Here is a 19,173-nt window from a genome sequence, read left to right as displayed (position 1 = left end):
CTGTAACTAGCTTTTATTTTGCATGTAGTTGGGGCTTTTGTTCCAGCGCTGTTATGAATTAAACACCCTCCTAAATTTTGACACCTAATATAGTTTCCAGCTTTGAATTGTTGTGCACAGAGCTGTGATGAAGTCATTTCTTTATTTTTTGCTTAAATAGAAATTAAAGCCCAAGGGAACAGCAGAGTAATTGGATAACTCTACTGAGGGGAACTGGGCTTCTAAATTGGATTGGGGAACAGAGATGTGAAACTTCAAATGAATTTATTCAGAGAATGTGCTATACTGTACAGTGGTTACCTATTCATTTGTGGCTTTTTCAAAGGCAATTTCAGCACTTTAAAAGTCTGTGCTCTGATACAACTATTTATAACTCTAGAGGTGGTAAGCTTGCTTTTGAGCTTCACATAAATTACGAACTACGCTATATTTGTTTAGCAGTGATAGCTGACTTTACATCACATGACAAAAGCCACACATACCTGTATTTTCTGGCACAGCATGTCATCAGTGACATAATTATACTAATCATATCAGGATAAATGATCAGAAAAGAAAAGCAGATAACAGGTGCTGAAGAATGCTATCTAGAACATTTGTGTCTTATAGAAAGATGATTTAGTTTTGTTTTGTTTTACTGTATCAGATGAAAGAGTGGGCAACATCCACAAAAATGAAACAAACTTTTGCAGGAATTTTAGATTGATTTAGAGATATGAAGATATATTACATTTATTATAACCCAGCAACAGCCTGTGCTGCGTTCTAATTGGTCGGGCGAAGCACAGCCTGTGATTGGTGGTTGTAATGACAGTTAAATGACAGTTGGTACCTGAGAGTATAAATACTGTGACAGTTGTAACACATTTCTGAATCGCTTGTCACCTACTAATAAACATCTTACTCTCTGATTCCATGGCTCCTGCTTCGTTCCCTCACAACACACCATATACAACAACATTCTTTAGTCAAAATGCCTTTGGCCTTCAATTGCTTATAATATATATTATAAGGGGCTTCGCAGAGCGTCCACCCCTTCTGCCCCCCCCCCCCCCGTGTCTGGTACCTGGAGAAGAACATCGGGAGCTGAGCATTGAAGGGCGTGGCAAATAAGTCGACCTTCGGGCGTCTGTCCACAGGTGATAGCTGCCAGCGCAGGCTTTCCAGGGTGTTTTAACAACCCGCGGTTCGTGGCTCAACCCCTGAGGGGAGCGGAGGAGCGCTTCTGCTCCTGAGAAGCCTCTGCAGCAAGGGCTGCCTCTAGGAAGCATGTGCCCTGTCCTCCTGCTTGCTCGGCAAAGGTCCTCACTGAGTGAGTCCATCTCACTCAGTGGCCAGGGCAGCGTGCCACCCCAGGGGGCTTGTGGCAGTCCAGTCCTTGCAGGAGGAGGCTGTGCGCGATGTAGGGAGGCAGGATTCACCGGGTCCAAGTTTATTTTCCTTAATCCTTTGTAAATTACTGGAGGTCCAGAGTGGTGCAACCTTTCCAGTGAGGAAATTTATATATATTATATATTATATATTATATATTATATATTATATATTATATATTATATATTATATATTATATATTATATATTATATATTATATATTATATATTATATATTATATATTATATATTATATATTATATATTATATATTATATATTATATATTATATATTATATATTATATATTATATATTATATATTATATATTATATATTATATATTATATATTATATATTATATATTATATATTATATATTATATATTATATATTATATATTATATATTATATATTATATATTATATATTATATATTATATATTATATATTATATATTATATATTATATATTATATATTATATATTATATAATATATGTGTGTGTGTGTGTGTGTTTTATTTGTGCTGATAAATAAAAAAAACACAAATATAACAAAGGCAACAGTAAAAATATTTGGTTTCTGTCGTGATGGACTCTTGTGACTAGCCGATTGACAGATGATGGAAGCAGTTAGCTTCCTCCCATAATTGGGGCTTACCAGGGGTTGTAAAAATCTAATAGATACCTTTCACCCTGGCTTCGCTGATAACGGATAAGAGCCTGTGGCCTAATGGCTAAGATGTCTGCCTAGTATGTAATATAGCCCAGGTTCAAATCCCAGTAAGGGTATGGCTAGCTGATGAGAGCTAAATAGCTTGAAATAGATCTATACTAGTCTCCCTTTATTTATTTATCACCACAAATAAACACACACACACACACACACACACACACACACACACACACACACAAAAACCCACTTTAACATATCCATTTGAATGGAATAGATAATCCCAATTTCTTTTATTTATGGCACAGTCTGTTTACATTATTTGTTGTAGCTGAATGAAACCAAGTCTTTTCCTTTCTGCATAACCCGATCCCTTTTTATTTCTACATTTTGCTTTATTTCTACAGTCGGGATTTAAATTGTGTTCATAGCTATCATAAAGTATGACATGTACTCCACCCCTGTAGCTCTGTGCAGAGGGCTATTTGCATATAAATTTTATTGAGGGCTTACCCATAAATCCTGCTGGCCACTTTCTGTTTCTGGAGGTCATGAGTGCAAGACATTTTTTCTCAAGCTCTCCCCAGCTTGCTTCTCATCAAGTAGCAATTGCCATTGCTGCCAGAACAAGTGATACTATTTGTTCTGTCTGCCATGCTTCGTGTTGTTGTAGGCTGTGCTTCTACTCCAGTTGGCTGGCGCATTTGTGACAGACAAGCTCCTCATCTTTTTCAGTCATTGACTGCTACTTTCTATGGGCATTTCTTTATTGGCAATATCAGCTATGGTTTTGGAGTCTGGTTTTGCTTTGCTCTGTTTTGCTTTGCTTGCCTAGCCTTGCCACTCCATTAATCCAATAGATCAGTGTTGAAACAGTGAACCTTTATTGTTCTTGTGAACTAGGAAAATAGTGGAGCTTTTCCTTTTCTTTTTTCTTTATTTTAAAATTGGTTTTTATTGTAATGGCCTAAAGGCAGGAGGACAAGGAAGATGCAGAGACTGATAGCTAGGAAATGAAGACTGCAAACTGAGAAAGAATCCAATAGGTGTATCGGTGTGTGTATATGTTTGTGATATGTAAGTAGAGAAAGAAAGAAAGAAGGAAAGAAGGAAAGAAAGAAAGAAGGAAGGAAGGAAAGAAAGAAAGAAAGAAAGAAAGAAAGAAAGAAAGAAAATATTTATCCATGTTCATTTGGATAATTCACTCTTCACATGTACTAAATGTTTTGTGTGTGTGTGTGTGTGTGTGTGTATCTAGATAGATAGATAGATAGATAGATAGATAGATAGATAGATAGATAGACAGACAGACAGACAGACAGACAGACAGACAAACAGATAGATAGATAAACGAGCCGATTGACAGAGAATGGAAGCAGTTAGCTTCCTCCCATAATTGGGACATACCAGGAGTTGTGACTTTAAATATATATCTTTCTCCCTGGCTCAGCTGATAACAGATCAGAGCCTGTGGCTTAATGGCTAACACGTCTGCCTAATATGTAATATAGCCCAGGTTCGAATCCCAGTAAGGGTATGGCTAGCTGATGAGAGCTAAATAGCTTGAAATAGATTTATACTAGTCTCCCTTTATTTATTTATCAGCACAAATAAAAAAGATAGATAGATAGATAGATAGATAGATAGATAGATAGATAGATAGATAGATAGATAGATAGACAGACAGACAGACAGACAGACAGACAGACAGACAGACAGACAGAGACAAAGAGATATAAATAGAACAGAACAGAATAAATGCAAGGGACCTTGGAGGTCTTCAGGTCCAACGCCCAGCTTATATAGGAAACCCTATACCATTTCAGACAAATGGTTGTCTTCCAATGTTGGAGGATTCACAATTTCGGCAGGCAAATTGTTCCACTGATTAGTTGTTTTAACTGTCAGGAAATTTCTTCTTAGTTCTAGATTGGTTCTCTCCTTGATTATTTTCCATCCACTTTTTGTCCTGCTTTCTGGTGCTTTCACTTTGTGGCAACCTCTGAGATATCAGACCACTGCTATCATGTCACCCCTAGTCCTTCTTTTCATTAAACTAAATATACCTATTTCCAGCAACCATTCTTTATATATTTTAGTCTCCATTCCCCTAATCATCTTTATTGCTCTTCTCTGCACTCTTTATAGAGTCTCCACATCTTTTCTACATCATGGTGACCAAAATTGGATGCAGTATTCCAAGCGTGGTCTTATCAAGGCATTATAAAGTATTATTAACACTTCATGCGATCTTGATTCTTTCTCTCTGTTTATGCAGCCTAGAACTGTATTGGCTTTTTTGGCAGCTGCTGCACACTGCTGGTTCATATTTAAATGGTTGTCCACTAGGATTCCAAGATCCCTCTCACAGTTACTACTATTGAGTGAGGTACCTGTGAATTTTGTTTTTTGTGCCTAATGTAGAACATTACTTTTTTCACCATTTAATTTCATTTCGTTAGATAGCACCCAGTATTCAAGTCTATCAAGATCCTTCTGTATCTTAAGCCTATCTTTTGGAGTGTTGGCTATTCCTGCCAGCTTGGCATCATCTGCAAATTTGATGAGTTCCCCATCTAATCCCTTGCCCAAATTATTGATGAAGATGTTGAAGAGTACTGGGCCTAAAACAGAGCCTTGGGATACTGCAATGCATACTTCTCTCCATGTAGATGTAGTTCCATTGAGGACTAAATACTGAGTGCCGTTGATAAGCCAGTTATGAATCTGCTTGGTGGTAATGCTGTAACCCACATTTTTTTCTATTTTATCGAGTAGTAGGTTATGGTTTACTTTATAAAATAGACCTTTCTAAGGTCTTACTAAAGTTCTTAGGCCTTACTAAAGTCCAAGTAAATTATATCCACAGCATTCCTTTGCTCCTCTAATGTTGTCATTTTGTCAAAGAATGCAATAAGATTTGTTTGTCATGATCTGTTTTTGACAACCTATGTTGGCTTTTTGGTTATTACTTTGTTTGGCTCTAGATGTTTGCTAATGCATTGCTTGATTATCTTTTTCAGAATCTTCGCAGGTATTGAGGTCAGGCTGATAGGTCTTTAGTTTCCTGGATCTATTTTTTTTCTTTTTTTGAAGATGGGAACTATATCAGCTCTTTTCCAGTTCTCTGGCAGTTCCCTGGTGCTCCAGATCTTTGAAATATATAGTTCAGTGGTTCTGAGATCACATCTGCCAGTTCCTTCAGAACCTGGGGGTGTAATTCATCTGGTCCTGGTGATTTGAACTCATCCAGGATGGACAAGTGCTTACTTACCATTTTCTTCCCCATTCTAATGTGTTCCTAATCTGTTTTTTATGGTGCTGTTTTTGATAGGCTGGACTGTTTTTTCCAGCAGCAACAAAAGTTGTAATGAGGAGGGAATAATTGAATTGTGAGATGGGCAGAAAAGATAATTTTTCTCTCCTGTTCTCTCTGACTCTCATTATCACTAAACTTATATTTTGTTTAAAAGAATTTCTGACACTGTTTCTGACAATTATAGATCTATTTTTGTATTTTTCTTAAACAAAGTAAAAGCCACTCTCTGTTTCTGTGCATTTATGTGGATAGGTTTCTATGCAATTTTGTGTTATTTTGATGCCTGTTCTATTTGCTTTTTTTAAGTCCAGGAAAGACACAATCATTTTTATTTTTATTTTTCCCAGAATTATTATCCAAATTTTTATTAGAAAGCTATTTTGTGTTTATTTATATTATCTATGAACCTATGATAATCTTTCTCTAGAGATTCTGAAATGTCTATTTCATTTGCTATGAGACAAGGTAAAACTCTGTGAGATCCCACAGATTAATAACCATGCTTCAGGCAGAAGTATTTTGACATCAATTTCTCAAATAACGCTTTGAAAAATAACCAATATCACTATAAAACAATGGTTCTACATTCCATCTCAGCCTCATACTCCAGTAGCATAACAGAAGCAGAACTACTATCAAAGCTGTGAAAAGATTCTGCAATAGGGATACATTCTCCCTGGCAAATTCTGGCAGAGATTACCACTGTAACCCATTATAAGGCCTAAAGCCATATGTAACTGGAAATAAATAATCAGCATTATTTTCAGAGTGCTATATCTGAAATGTCATCCTATCCTCTAAAGTCTAACTTGATATAGTGGAATTCATGGATAAATTTTAGGTATCATGTCCACTGGTTTTGGTCATGATATAATTAATCTTAACATAAAAAAGATGTTATAAGTGATATTCATAGGTTCAGTCCCCAGTCACTTTTGTAAGCCAAGAAATGTAAGGATAGTACATACAGATCTCATTTTTACAGTGACCTTATTCACATTTGCAGATTTTATTCTTTATAATTGGATAAGCAATAGACTTAATGTCAGTTGGATCCTTTCAAACTATGGTAACCAAACTAGCATGGATATCAGATATCCAGAAGAAATATATTCATCCTTGCTACACTATCTCTAATGTCTCAATAACAGACACTGCCTGCTTTGCTGTTTAATTCTAAACGTGTCCAAATACAGACTTTCAAGTAGCTGCTCCATGAAGAATACACAATTTGCATAGCAACAATCTGAAATAAAATATGAAATTAAAAGTATTCTTAGAAAAATTATAATGTACTTTCAAAGATACAAAGACAGTTTATGTAAGACCTATGATAGGACAAACATTTCTAAAAAATGTTTCCAAGCCACCATGCAATCTTTAGCTATTGATAGAGGTCACACAAATGTTTTACCCACCATTAATTAACAGTCAGGAAGAATGCATGAATGAATGAATTAGTTATCTCTATGAAGCTACACTATCTCTAATGTCTCATTCCTAATCAGTCTTAATTTGCAAACTTTGATGGGATTGTAGTTTAAGTGAACATGGAATTTGGCATACTTTTCAGTGAATGGTATTTAACATTTTCTAAATTAATCTGCTCACTGATCTGCCTCTGCTGCTAGTAAAACACATTCCAGTTGCTTTAAACATTATTGATTATCATCTTTCACTCAACTGATTTCTCTTACTTCAGTCCAAGTTCCCAGCATATGTAAATTCTATCAGCTTCCTGTTCATTCTTTCTTAGTTGTCATTTTTGCACTGAATTAAAATCTATCTAAATACCATAGTACCCATTCTTTATTTTTGCATTTTGAATAGCCTTCTTTCATAGGCAGAGTTTTTATTTCAATGACAGCATGCCATACATATTCAAATGCTCCCTGTTAACTATCTCTTGTGTTCAGGTAAAAGGATGGAGGCAAGACCAGGTACGTTGCACAGTTTTGATATCTTGATTTCTCTGAGTGACATATTTTCTATTCCGTTCAGATGTATTCATCTAATATATCTTTTGAGCTTGTGCTGATACAACACTGCTGATGTTTTATATATGAGTGAACCTCAAATCCAAAGATAAGATGATGTATTAGTCACATGTTATTATGTATAAAGATCTATGTTCATGCCTAAATGATATTAGTTTGAGTTCTATTAACCAACAAATGCCTGGAAATGCATTTTAAATTCATTAACCATTTCTCTCTGGGAAATCTAAATATGAACCATTGTTTCTCAAAACTAGTAATATCAAAAATGGTTTTACTGTCCAATTTTACTTTCTTAGTTTCCAGTTTCTTAGGATTTGTGCAATAAGTCCCAAAGTAGTTCTTTTATTCAGATTTCAGATTTAGTTTATTTGTAAGCCGCCCTTCTCCGGGAGGGACTCAGGGCGGCAAACAACTCAAGGGGGGAAAGGGGACATAAACACAATACACGTAATTAAAATACACAAGAATCACACAGCCATACAAGTCGAGAGGGGAGGGGAACTCATCAACCCCAGACCTGCCGGCACAGCCAGGTTTTGACGGCTTTCCGGAAGGCCTGGAGAGAGGTGAGGGTCCGAATCTCTGCGGGAAGTTCATTCCAAAGGGCCGGAGCTGCTACAGAGAAGGCCCTCCCCCGGTTGGTAGCCAGGTGGCATTGGCTGGTGGACGGAACCCGGAGGAGGCCGACCCTGTGTGATCTAACAGGTCTTTGGGAGGTAATTGGCAGCACCCAATTCACCCATTTGGTTTTTATTCCACTAGGATTTTAATAAATGTGATTAGATTTGAGGTGTTATTATAATTTATTGAAAAGATAAAGGTAAAGATTTTCCTGGTTCATCTCGGTTTCTTAACTGAGGGAACCAATATTGTCCCAAGACATTTCTGTGATCATGTGGCCAATCAACTATATCTTGAAGCATGTACAATGCTGTTACTTTCCCACTGAAGTGGTAGCTATTTATCTACTTGCATTTGCATGTTTTTTAACTGCTAGATTGGCAGGAGCTGGGGCAAGTAATGAGAGCTCACCCTGTCATTCAGTGCTCAGGTCTTGAACCTGGCTTCTCAGCTTTTCAACTGACAAGTTCAGCTTCTTTAACTGCTGAGCCATCACATCCCAATTTTTTGAAATATTATATAATAGAATCATCACCTTTCTTTCAAATTTTATATAACAATAGGAGTGTATGAACACCTATCCTCCGCGAGCTGCGCTGGCTACCTGTTGATCTCCGGGTGCGCTTCAAGGTGCTACTCACCATCCATAAATCTCTCCATGGTAGTGGATCTGAGTACTTGAGAGACCGCCTCCTGCCGATTACCTCCCTTCGACCGATTAGATCGCACAGATTAGGCCTCCTCCGAGTTCCATCCGCCAGTCAGTGCCGACTGGCGACTACGCGGAGGAGAGCCTTCTCAGTAGCAGCTCCGACCCTTTGGAACGATCTCCCCGTGGAGATTCGCACCCTCACCACCGTCCAGACCTTCCGCACAGCCCTTAGGATCTGGCTATCCCATCAGGCCTGGGGATAAGATTCTAATTTGCCCTACCCGAATGTTGAATGAAAGTTGTGTTTTATTGTTTTATTTTTATTTATGCACTGTCTTGTGTTTTTGTTTTGCACCCTCCTTCCCATGTATTGTAAGCCGCCCTGAGTCCCCTCAGGGAAAAGGGCGGCCTATAAATCATAATAAACTAAACTAAACTAAACTAAACTTCATAGGATATAAATAAGCATCTATATATTGATAACAATTATATATTAGACATAACTTCAATGAAATAATACTGGGATAAAACTTTACTTTACTAAAGTGCTATAGTTATCAACCCAGAATGCAGAAGAAGAAAGTGTACTTTCTTCAATATCATAGTAGAACAACTTTTTCTTGGCCAAACTATTTTTGATGCAGTATTTTACACTACTATAAAATACATCTAAAATAATAAGATATATACATATAATGCTGCATATTTTACTTAAGACCAATGTGTTATGAGTCACATTCAAATAAGAATTTGAAAACTTAAAAAAATAAGATTTAAATATGGGCAAGTATTTTTTTTCAGGACTTTATTTTCCTTATTATTAATTACTCAAAATCTTAGTAGGGATGGTTGTTTACTACAATTTCCTTTTCATATGGTATAAAGTTAGCATTTCATAATTTTGAGATCTTTATACAAATATATATTATGAAACTTTCAGACAGAAACATATAGCACAAGATTTTGTTATAAAAGGTCCTTTGACCTCTTCCTGCTTTTACTCTATAATTTGCATTCCACATTGTAAATCAGCTTGTTTCTGTCACACTTATTATCTTTATCTGTTGAGTAATATGTAATATTTTATGACATGTATATATGTCTGCATACTTTAATTCAACGATCACAAACTGGTGGTCTGTGGACCATTGGTGGTCCATGAGAAAATTTCAGTGGTCAGCAGAAAAATTATTTGCATTTTTTATATTCTACTAAATCAGGGATCCTCAAACTACGGCCCCTGGGCCAGATATGTGCAATGAATGCTTATGTTGCTGCAGAGAAACTTCCCCTTTTTGGGGAAGAGGGGGCAGAAATTCTGACTAGGGGCTGCTTCAACCTCTTGGTGCGGGGTTTTGAGCAAAGTGCCTCTGGTGGCAAAGAGCCAGAGGGCCTCGTTGCAATGGTATTGCATCATAGCCTGGAACTGGCTGACCATCTCAGCCCACTGAGCCTCCAGGCACTGGCACCTGGCCTTGCACTCCCGCAGGTCTTCCCTTTGCTTGGAAAGCTTATGCTTGTAGTCTTCAGTGGGATGCGTCTGCTGAGCTTCCTTCTCGGCCAGATCCAATTTGAACTGAGTTAGCTGTTTTGCCAATTCTTTCTCGCGGTGGCTGTTTAGCTCCAACAACTGCTTCCTGTTGGGGTCCTAAGGAGCCTGGGCAGGCAGGCAAGGAGTGGCAGGGAAGAAGCGAGTAGAGGCCATTGAGGTGCCCCTCGATGTGAGTGACATCAAGTTGGCCACACCCAATCAGTCACATGACCACCTAGCCACACCCAGCCAGTTGGTCATTAAGCAGATCATATTAGTGGTCTGCGGTATTTATGAATTTAGGGGTTCCTGAGTTCCAAAAGGTTGGTGACCCCTGCTTTAATTAATATGTATGACAAATTTTCAAGTGCTGCTTCATATACCATTATTTTTTATGTGCCCACTGGCAATATTATCCTGCTTTTTATTTAGATTATACTACGTTCTTGAAAAATATATGCCCTTCAAATGTTGCTCAGTCCATCATATCATTAATTGAATTTGCTTAAAAATGCTTTTCCCCAGAACTTCTTATTCTTGGCATTTTGTTCTTCTGTCCTTATCTGTAGGACAATAAAATATTGTATTCTATATCTTTAATTATCTCCTATAAAAATAACATACTTGCAATTTTAATGGCTACCATAAATTCATCATGGTATAAGATTTTGTTGACTGGATACTGCTTAATGAGACATCAGTATCAATTGTATAAAAATATTGTACAATAGGCATGGCTTATTGATTTTATATCTAGTTTACTTAGTGATACTTTGTTGATATTTATTTATTTTTCTATTATTTTTCTATTATTTATTTATATTTCATATTTCTTAACTGCCCATTTCCCTCTTCCTTATGTAAAAATGAATGTAAAACCACATAGGTCATTAAGCAGTTAAGGTTCCTTTACGTTCTTAAAATATATCTGATTTCTATACCGATGACCAAAGTTCTCTCTAGGTAGAAAATAATTTTTAGGAATTAGGAACAGGTTTGTTAGAGCATTAGGGTGGTCCTTACGAAAGTTAAAAACCATCCTAAATTGTCCATTCTACACAATGACAAGATTCACACCCAGTAAGGATGCATTCCTAATATTCAATGATAAAATTAATTAAAGTTAAATAAAACCACATATTCTATAATATCATGATGAGAATAAACGTTCATGCATATGATTATTTTTTGCAAGCCGTATGTATCAAATTATTTAACACATTGAATATTTTTTCTATAAATTTCAGATTTCAAACTTGTTCTTACTTGCTATTTACATACTAAATGATCTTTTTGGTGTGTGTGTGTGTTTGTTTTTTTGCCTTTACTCAGCCCTTTTAAAATTTCTTCTTGCCAAACTATTTTCTTAATTAACTTTACCAAGAGAAGATGGATGATGACCAAACTTATATTTTCTTACAAGTTTTTTTTAATCAGAAAATTTTCACAAAGCTTTATAAGCGTTCAAGTATTTCATCCTAGGATGATTTATCTGTGGTTCAGAATACCAATGTATTTTTTATTGACAGGGGCAGAAAGCCAAATTCACACAGCATTTATTTATTTATTAATTAGACTTATATACCACTTCATAGGGCTTTCAGCCCTCTCTAAGCGGTTTACAATTTTTTTTCAGCAAATTGAGTCAGCAACTTGCCCCCAACAATCCGGGTCCTCATTTCATCCACCTCGGAAGGATGGAAGGCTGAGTCGACCTTGAGCCGGAGAGATTTGAACCGCTGAACTGCAGATCACAGTCAGCTAAAATGGCCTGCAGTACTGCACCCTAACCATTGCACCACCCCGGCTCTTTTTATGCACTACTTAGTCAGACGAATATATAAAAAGTGAATTTGTGAAAACAACTTTCTTACTACATTATTTCACTTTATTGAGGGGAAATGAGTTATATAACCTATTAGAAAGTATTGCCATTAGGAATATAATTAATTGCAAGTAATTGAAATGAGAGATTAGTAAATAATATAGAATAGAATGAAATGTCTACATTTTCTTCTACAAAGTAAGGATTAGACTGCATTTGTTGGTTGTCTGTATTTCAGTAACTCAAATATATATTGCATTAAATATTTATATTGAGTTTGAGTTTGAGTTTTATTTCATTTGTATGCCGCCCTTTTCCCTGAAGGGACTCAGGGCGGCTCACAACTCAAGGGAAGGGGGATACAGACAGTTAACAACAACACAAAAACAATACATAGTTAAAAACGCAACAATCATACCATTCGAAATAGGGGCAACGATTCTTTAGCCCCAGGCCTGTCGGAACAGCCAGGTTTTAAGGGCTATGCGGAAGGCCTGGAGGGTGGTGAGGGTGCGAATCTCCACGGGGAGTTCGTTCCAGAGGGTTGGAGCAGCCACAGAGAAGGCTCTCCTCCGGGTAGTCGCCAGTCGACACTGGCCGGCGGATGGAATTCGGAGGAGGCCTGCTCTGTGCGATCTAATCGGTCTGGTGGAGGTAATTGGCATTGATAATTTTAAATTTAGATATTTTGAAATTCAGAGAACAAAGGTAAAAATGTTGAGGTAATATAGACTAAAAGCATTCTAATATGATTATTTTTGTTTGTTTAAATCCAGGGCATGGTCTACGCTCTTCCAGACAATATTTTTGTTTGTAGGAAAAACTTTAATCATTTGCTTTTACTATATTTTCTATTCTATTCTATAGTACAATAACATTGTATTGTTTCTAGAGATTTTTTTTCCCCTTCCAGGTTGTTTATGTCTATGTGCCAACATTTTTATAACCTAGCCTACAGCTTGTTATTTCCTGGCGTTCTACAATTCAATTCTGCTTAGTTTTTATATATAAGCAATTAGAGTATTAATAGTTATAATCACAATGACCTTCAACATCAAGCTGAATGTCATGATTCTCAGCATAAGTTGCTAAGAGACATGAGCAGATTGATCCAATTATATACTTTGTCCTACTTATAGGTTCACATAGGCATTTAACTTGATACTGTGGGAACAATTTAGAGAACATGTGCCTCTTTTTTATTTTAGAACTTTAGTGAGTTTATTTTTGAAGCTTTGACACGTCTATTTTTCTGAAAGCCATTTCAAGATAGCAAACTAAATCAATACTATTTAAAAACCCCAAATAAGCTGATTAAAAACATTATGTTTAGGTAATAAACATAAAAGCTAAAATATAGTTCTAATAGGCTAATAGTTTACACACCAAAAAATAAATATTGACACCTAGCCAAATTTAGGAATCACTACTTGTGGTGTCAGCTAATTGTGATCCCAGACATGAAAATACTGAGAGAAGCTACGTGTATGGAACTTTTGGTGAGTCCCATGTTGAGCTAGAGGTCCCTATTGAAGTGGGATGACATCAATGGTAGTATTCAGCTGGTTTGGACAGGTTCGGGGAAACTGGTAGTGGCAACCTGTGGGTGGGTTATCAATTTTACTTATTCACACATTCATTTTATATATTTGCAAAAAAAAAAAACTTTTTTTAAAAAAGAAAGAAAATTCGATTGAGTCATGCAAACACCTCTTCCTGACAGTGCTTAAGGAGCATTGCAGGATTTACTTGTGCAAAATCCTTCCAGTCCATTTTCAACTTTGGAAGGAGAAGAGTACACTCATGAATGGGATTCTACCCGTAGTGTTTGTGATGGTAACTATTCTTAAAGCTCCTATTGTGCTGCTTTTAGGTATGTTTATGATTTGCTAGCGATTGTTTTATTGAATGGTTTGAGCAGCTGTTGAGAAAATAGCATCAGTTCTACATAGAAATAGTATAGAAAAGTACTTAGACTTCATTGCTATGCAGATGAGCGTATTCCTGCTTGAAGATTCCAAAATAAAATGAAATGCCAGAAAGCAGCATTTTTTTGTTTATGTTCATTTCATGCATCTGTCAGTTCTATTGCTTTCTCCTAATGGAGAACAAGTCCACATTTGAAGGTATCTTATCTCATAGCTGTCATTCACATCTGGAGAAATACTGCCTCTTGGGAGTAATCAGAAAGAAATCTGAATTCACATTGCTCAATTCAGAAAGAAAAAAAGGGGGAAAGAGTAAGAGAGAGAGAGAAAGGGAAGGGAAGGAAGGAAGGAAAAGAAAGGAAGGAAGGAAGGAAGGAAGAAAGAAAGAAGGAAGGAAGGAAGGAAAGAAGGAAGGAAGGAAGGAAGGAAAGAAAGAACAGAATTCCTCATTTTTTTTCCTGCCCTGCAATGATACTTTTAATACCATCAACAACATGTACTCATCCTGGGTCCTTGAACTAGTACTAGATCACTGGATAAAATGCCAATTCAATCTAAACATCTGACTGTGTGACAAATGATAATGATGATACTTGCCCCGAAAATCAGGTGGCAGAGGATTATTACAAGTGAAGCAAATAGTTGAGGAAGAAAAACATGCACTGGCTGATTATTTAAAAGAAAGTCAAGAACATCTATTAATCGAAGTAAAGAACAAAAATCTACTGAAGGTCCAACAGATAAAACAAGAATACAGAAAAGATGTGATAAAATCAAGAATAAAATCAAGAGTTGGCAGAACAAAGCATTGCATGGCCAATTTCTGGGAAAAATAAAAGATAAAGTGGACAGTGAACAAACTTGGTTATGGCTAACAACAGGTACATTAAAGAAAGAAACAGAGTCACTAATCCTGGCTGCGCAAGAACAAACTATCCGCACAAATGCCATTAAGGCCAAAATCGAAAAATCTTCTGATGATGCCAAATGCAGACTTTGCAAAGAAGTTGGTGAAACTGTTGAACACATACTCAGCTGCTGTAAAAATATCGTGCAGACTGATTATAAATTGTGGCACAATTCAGTAGCACAAATGATCCACTGGAATTTGTGCAAAAATTTATAATATTAAAACAACAACAAACTGGTGGGAACATAACCCTGAAAAAGTCACCAAAAATCAGATGGTCAAGATCTTATGGGATTTTCGTATACAAACGGACAAAATACTGGTGCATAATACACCAGACATCACACTGGTTGAGAAAAATAAGGTCACAATCATAGACATCGTAATACCAGGTGATAGCAGGGTCGCCGAGAAGGAACATGAAAAAATCGCAAAATACCAGGACTTAAAAATCGAAATTCAACGATTATGGGACAAACCAGCAGTAGTAATTCCAGTGGTAATTGGCACACTGGGTGCTATTCCAAAAGCACTGGAATTACATTTAAAACAGTTAAAAATTGACAAAATCACCATCAGTCAAATGCAAAAAGCTGCACTGCTTGGATCCACACGCATATTACGAAAATACGTTACGACGTCCTATGCCCCTGGGTGGGGCCCGACTAGCAATCAATGCCAAATCCGGCAAAACAACTGGCTGCTGTGATACAACAACATCATCATCATCATCAACAACAACAATAATCGACTTCAGTTATTTATATCAAGATAATGTCAGAATCCGGGGAAAAACATAAGATTTTCTCCCCGTATGAGGTGCAGGAAGATGTACCTAAAAAAAGTTAACCTCTTTTTGGAACTGTAGATAGTTCCAGTTACTCTGGAACTTTCTTTTCTTGGGCATCTCACTTGAGCATAAGATTGCATCTAAAGTGCAGAAGTTTTAAATTAAATAGATTATGTAGATCAATTTCAACCTAGTTTCAACTCTGGGCCTGAGACACAATTTCATTGCTCTACCCAGAAGCCATAACTTAAGGGTATATCTATTGATTCTGTTGCCCTTTCAGAAATCCTTAATATAATGTACCTTGATATCATTTTGGATTATTTTGTAGAAATGGATTTCAGAAGGACAATTTTATTTAAGCTGATGTGCAAATTTTCTTTTTTTCTGATAAAATGAAATATACTTTCGTTATTTTCAGGTTGAATTACTAATATTCAATGTATTGGGGAATATTTTGAAAAATCTTTAGACATTTCAGTATTTTACAACATAACAGCAAGAATGCTGTTTTATATTTGCAAGAATACAGGATTGCAAGATTGAACATATCAAGATCTATATTTACTACTAGTTTGCTTCTCAGTATAATTCAATCTTAGTGTGAAGTTCCACTAAGCTCCAGAGTTCTCAAGTGCAAGGATCCTAATATCTAAAGAGTAATCCCTTTTCTATTGCCAACTACTCTAAGTATATTTGATTAGAGCAAAGAATGATCTTCTCAATGCTGCATCTGAACTTTAGAATTCCTCATTTCTAGAAGTTAGATTGGCAACCTCTCTGATAGTGTTTCATAGGCCAAGTGCTTATTTCAGGGTCAAAAGAAAATAAGACCTGTCTTATTTTTGGGGAAACACAGTATATCTATCATCTGAATGAAAGAGGATTCATTTACAATATTGCATGCTTATAAACTTCTAAATCATTATATGGAAATATTAAACTGTTAGGTCTTCCTGAAGCTTTCAATGATTATTTTGTTTTCTATGCATTTTCTATTGTTAATACCATTTTAAGTGGTCTGGATCCTCAAAAAGTGAACATCATAGTGTGATTGACACCAGGAAAATTGGCTGAATTTTGCCAGATGGCAATCTGAATATTAAGGACGGTGCAAGATTGCTATCTGGCAAAATGCAGTCAATATCTACAAAATCAGATTTGTATAGCTTGAATGTTTTGAAGGCCTTAATATTTAAAGGTGGGTTAAATCTGGTATAAGAGACAATAACTCTTACACTTTATTTCTTTCTTAGAGAAATTCAGTATAGATAGTATAATGTTCTGAGGGTAATTTTGGTCACCTCTTCTTTTTCTTTAGGATTTTGGAGATGATGGGTCATTATATATTACTAAGATTACTACAACTCACATGGGAAATTATAGCTGCTATGCAGACGGCTATGATCAAATCTATCAGACTCATATTCTTCAAGTGAATGGTAAGAAAAATATTTTTTCTATTAAACTGGGTGCTAAATAGAATAAATTTAAAATGAAAGGTTGAATTTATTAAGTGCAATATAAAAAAAGAGACACAGATAGTACGTTTTCATTAATGATTTCTATTAAAATTTGCATAAAATATGATTTAAATAGTACCTGTAGCATTTTTAAAACAATTAATGCTTATTGAAAAAATGAAAGAAGATTATACAATTATTTACTAGGTACCTTGACTTCTGAACACAGTAAGCAATATTCTTTCTTAGTATAAAATCTGTAGGATTATAGGCATTTATGAAAAATAGCGTCCTTGGATAATCACTTAATCATCTGATTTCATAGTCCATGAACAATATGTTTATGGCTCTGATGGGCTTTTAATAATACTATATGCTTTATGCATTAAACATATTTTTATTAAAGAAAAAATGGGACATATGGTGAGCAATGTTACCCATTGCCATTGAAAACCCTTCTATGTTAAGACCGATATATAGATTAGAAAACCTTTTGGGAACCAGGGACCAGTTCTGCAGAGTGATTTTTTTCTGTGGATCGGAGGGAGCATGGTTTCCTGTGTTGCCTGCATCCCTTGGATGGGGCTTCGCTTGTTTGCGCAGCCCGGTGGCTATCATGCTGCAACGAGTCCACAGACCAAGGGTTGGCGACCCATGGATTAGAATATAAAAATCTTTCCCAGAAGATAAAGTTATTACACATTCATTTCCTAGACAAAACAATCAGAATCACTGTAATTTCTTATAAAGACAGAAACGATCTCCCCGTAGAGATTCGCACCCTCACCACAGTCCAGAGCTTCTGCACAGCCCTTAAGATCTGGCTATCCCGTCAGGCCTGGGGATAAGATTTGCACACACCCCACCCGAATGTTGAATGAATGTTGTGTTTTATTGCTATTATTATTTGTATTCACATATTATTTTACGTTTTGTCTTGCACCCCCTTCCCATGAGTTGTAAGCCGCCCTGAGTCCCCTCAGGGAAAAGGGGGGCCTATAAGTGACAATAAAATACTAAGAAATACTAAATACTAAGAAAGCAATCAAGCGTCATTAAATCCTTTGGAGACTGGCACTCCAAAGGAATGCTAAAGGAATGCTTACTTCTACTTACATCAAAGGAACAAACTCATTTATCTTCTTGTATGCTGCCCAAATTGTTGTTGATGGGAAAATATGACAAATAATACAAAGGTAACCAGGTTGTAATTTATAGTATTATTATTCATGAATGGGTTGAGTATGTTTCTAAAACAATTTGCATATTTAAGATTTTTTTTAAAGATTTATATATTGAGCTAAAATGGAAGCTAAGAGGAAAATAAGTGCATTTTTCAGCTAAAGGAGATTAAAATGCAGACAAGTAAGTCCAATGTAAATGATTAATGCCATGACACTCATATAACTGAAAAATCAGTAGAAGGTTGAAGAGTGAATAAGGTTAAGTTGATTTTTAATATCTAATATACTATTGGATTGTAAGCATTTCTCTCTCTCTCTCTCTCTCTCTCTCTCTCTCTCTCTCTCTCTCTCTCTCTCTCTCTCTCTCTCTCTCTCTCCCTCCCTCCCTCCCTCCCTCCCTCTTTCTCTCTCTCTCTCTCTGTAAGAATCAACACCTGTTTTATGCTTTTAAATATTAATATTTTATTTTTCTGTTTTTGGATTTTCCCTCTGCACTGTAACTTTATATTCTCTTATGTGAGGTTACTTGTACTTTTGTAATGAGTTGAAATATTGAATGAAATATTAACTTTTCAGCATGTGAACAATGATAACGTACAAGATAGATAAAAAGTGCCAATTTAATGTCATTAAATATTAATGTTAAATCTGAAAACAACAAAAACAGCAGAAATGTGGGATTTACCCGGAGGTGTCCTCTAGCTTTCATTATACATGGAGGTTAATGGTAATGATGAGAGATAATGCAAAGGTAAGCTGTAAAGGGATTTTCTCATTGATTTCTTCTCACTACAGGCTTTGCTTATCACTTCATCATATTGACATACAAGAGAAAGAAGTATTGAATCAAAGTGGCTCACTGCATCAAAAACATTGATAAACAGTATTTCTTATATTCTGGTACTAAAATAG

At 36.0% G+C, this 19,173-nt stretch overlaps 1 protein-coding gene across 1 annotated transcript in view; it reads left to right on the top strand.

Moving 5' to 3' along the window:
• FSTL5 (follistatin like 5) overlaps positions 1-19,173 on the top strand; it is a 356,407-nt gene that overhangs the window by 261,665 nt on the left and 75,569 nt on the right. The window contains exon 8 of the mRNA XM_087724670.1: positions 16,936-17,056. Within this exon, the coding sequence (XP_087580796.1) occupies positions 16,936-17,056 (121 nt within the window). The remainder of the gene's footprint in view (positions 1-16,935; positions 17,057-19,173) is intronic.

This window comes from Thamnophis sirtalis, unplaced genomic scaffold (assembly GCF_051295495.1).
Source record: "Thamnophis sirtalis isolate CommonGarterSnake01/CBP01778 unplaced genomic scaffold, rThaSir2_p1.2 scaffold_10, whole genome shotgun sequence".
Classification (NCBI taxonomy): Eukaryota; Metazoa; Chordata; class Lepidosauria; order Squamata; family Natricidae; genus Thamnophis; species Thamnophis sirtalis.
The sequence above is the reverse complement of the archived record's forward strand: the minus strand, read 5'-3'. Positions and strand labels throughout refer to the sequence as shown.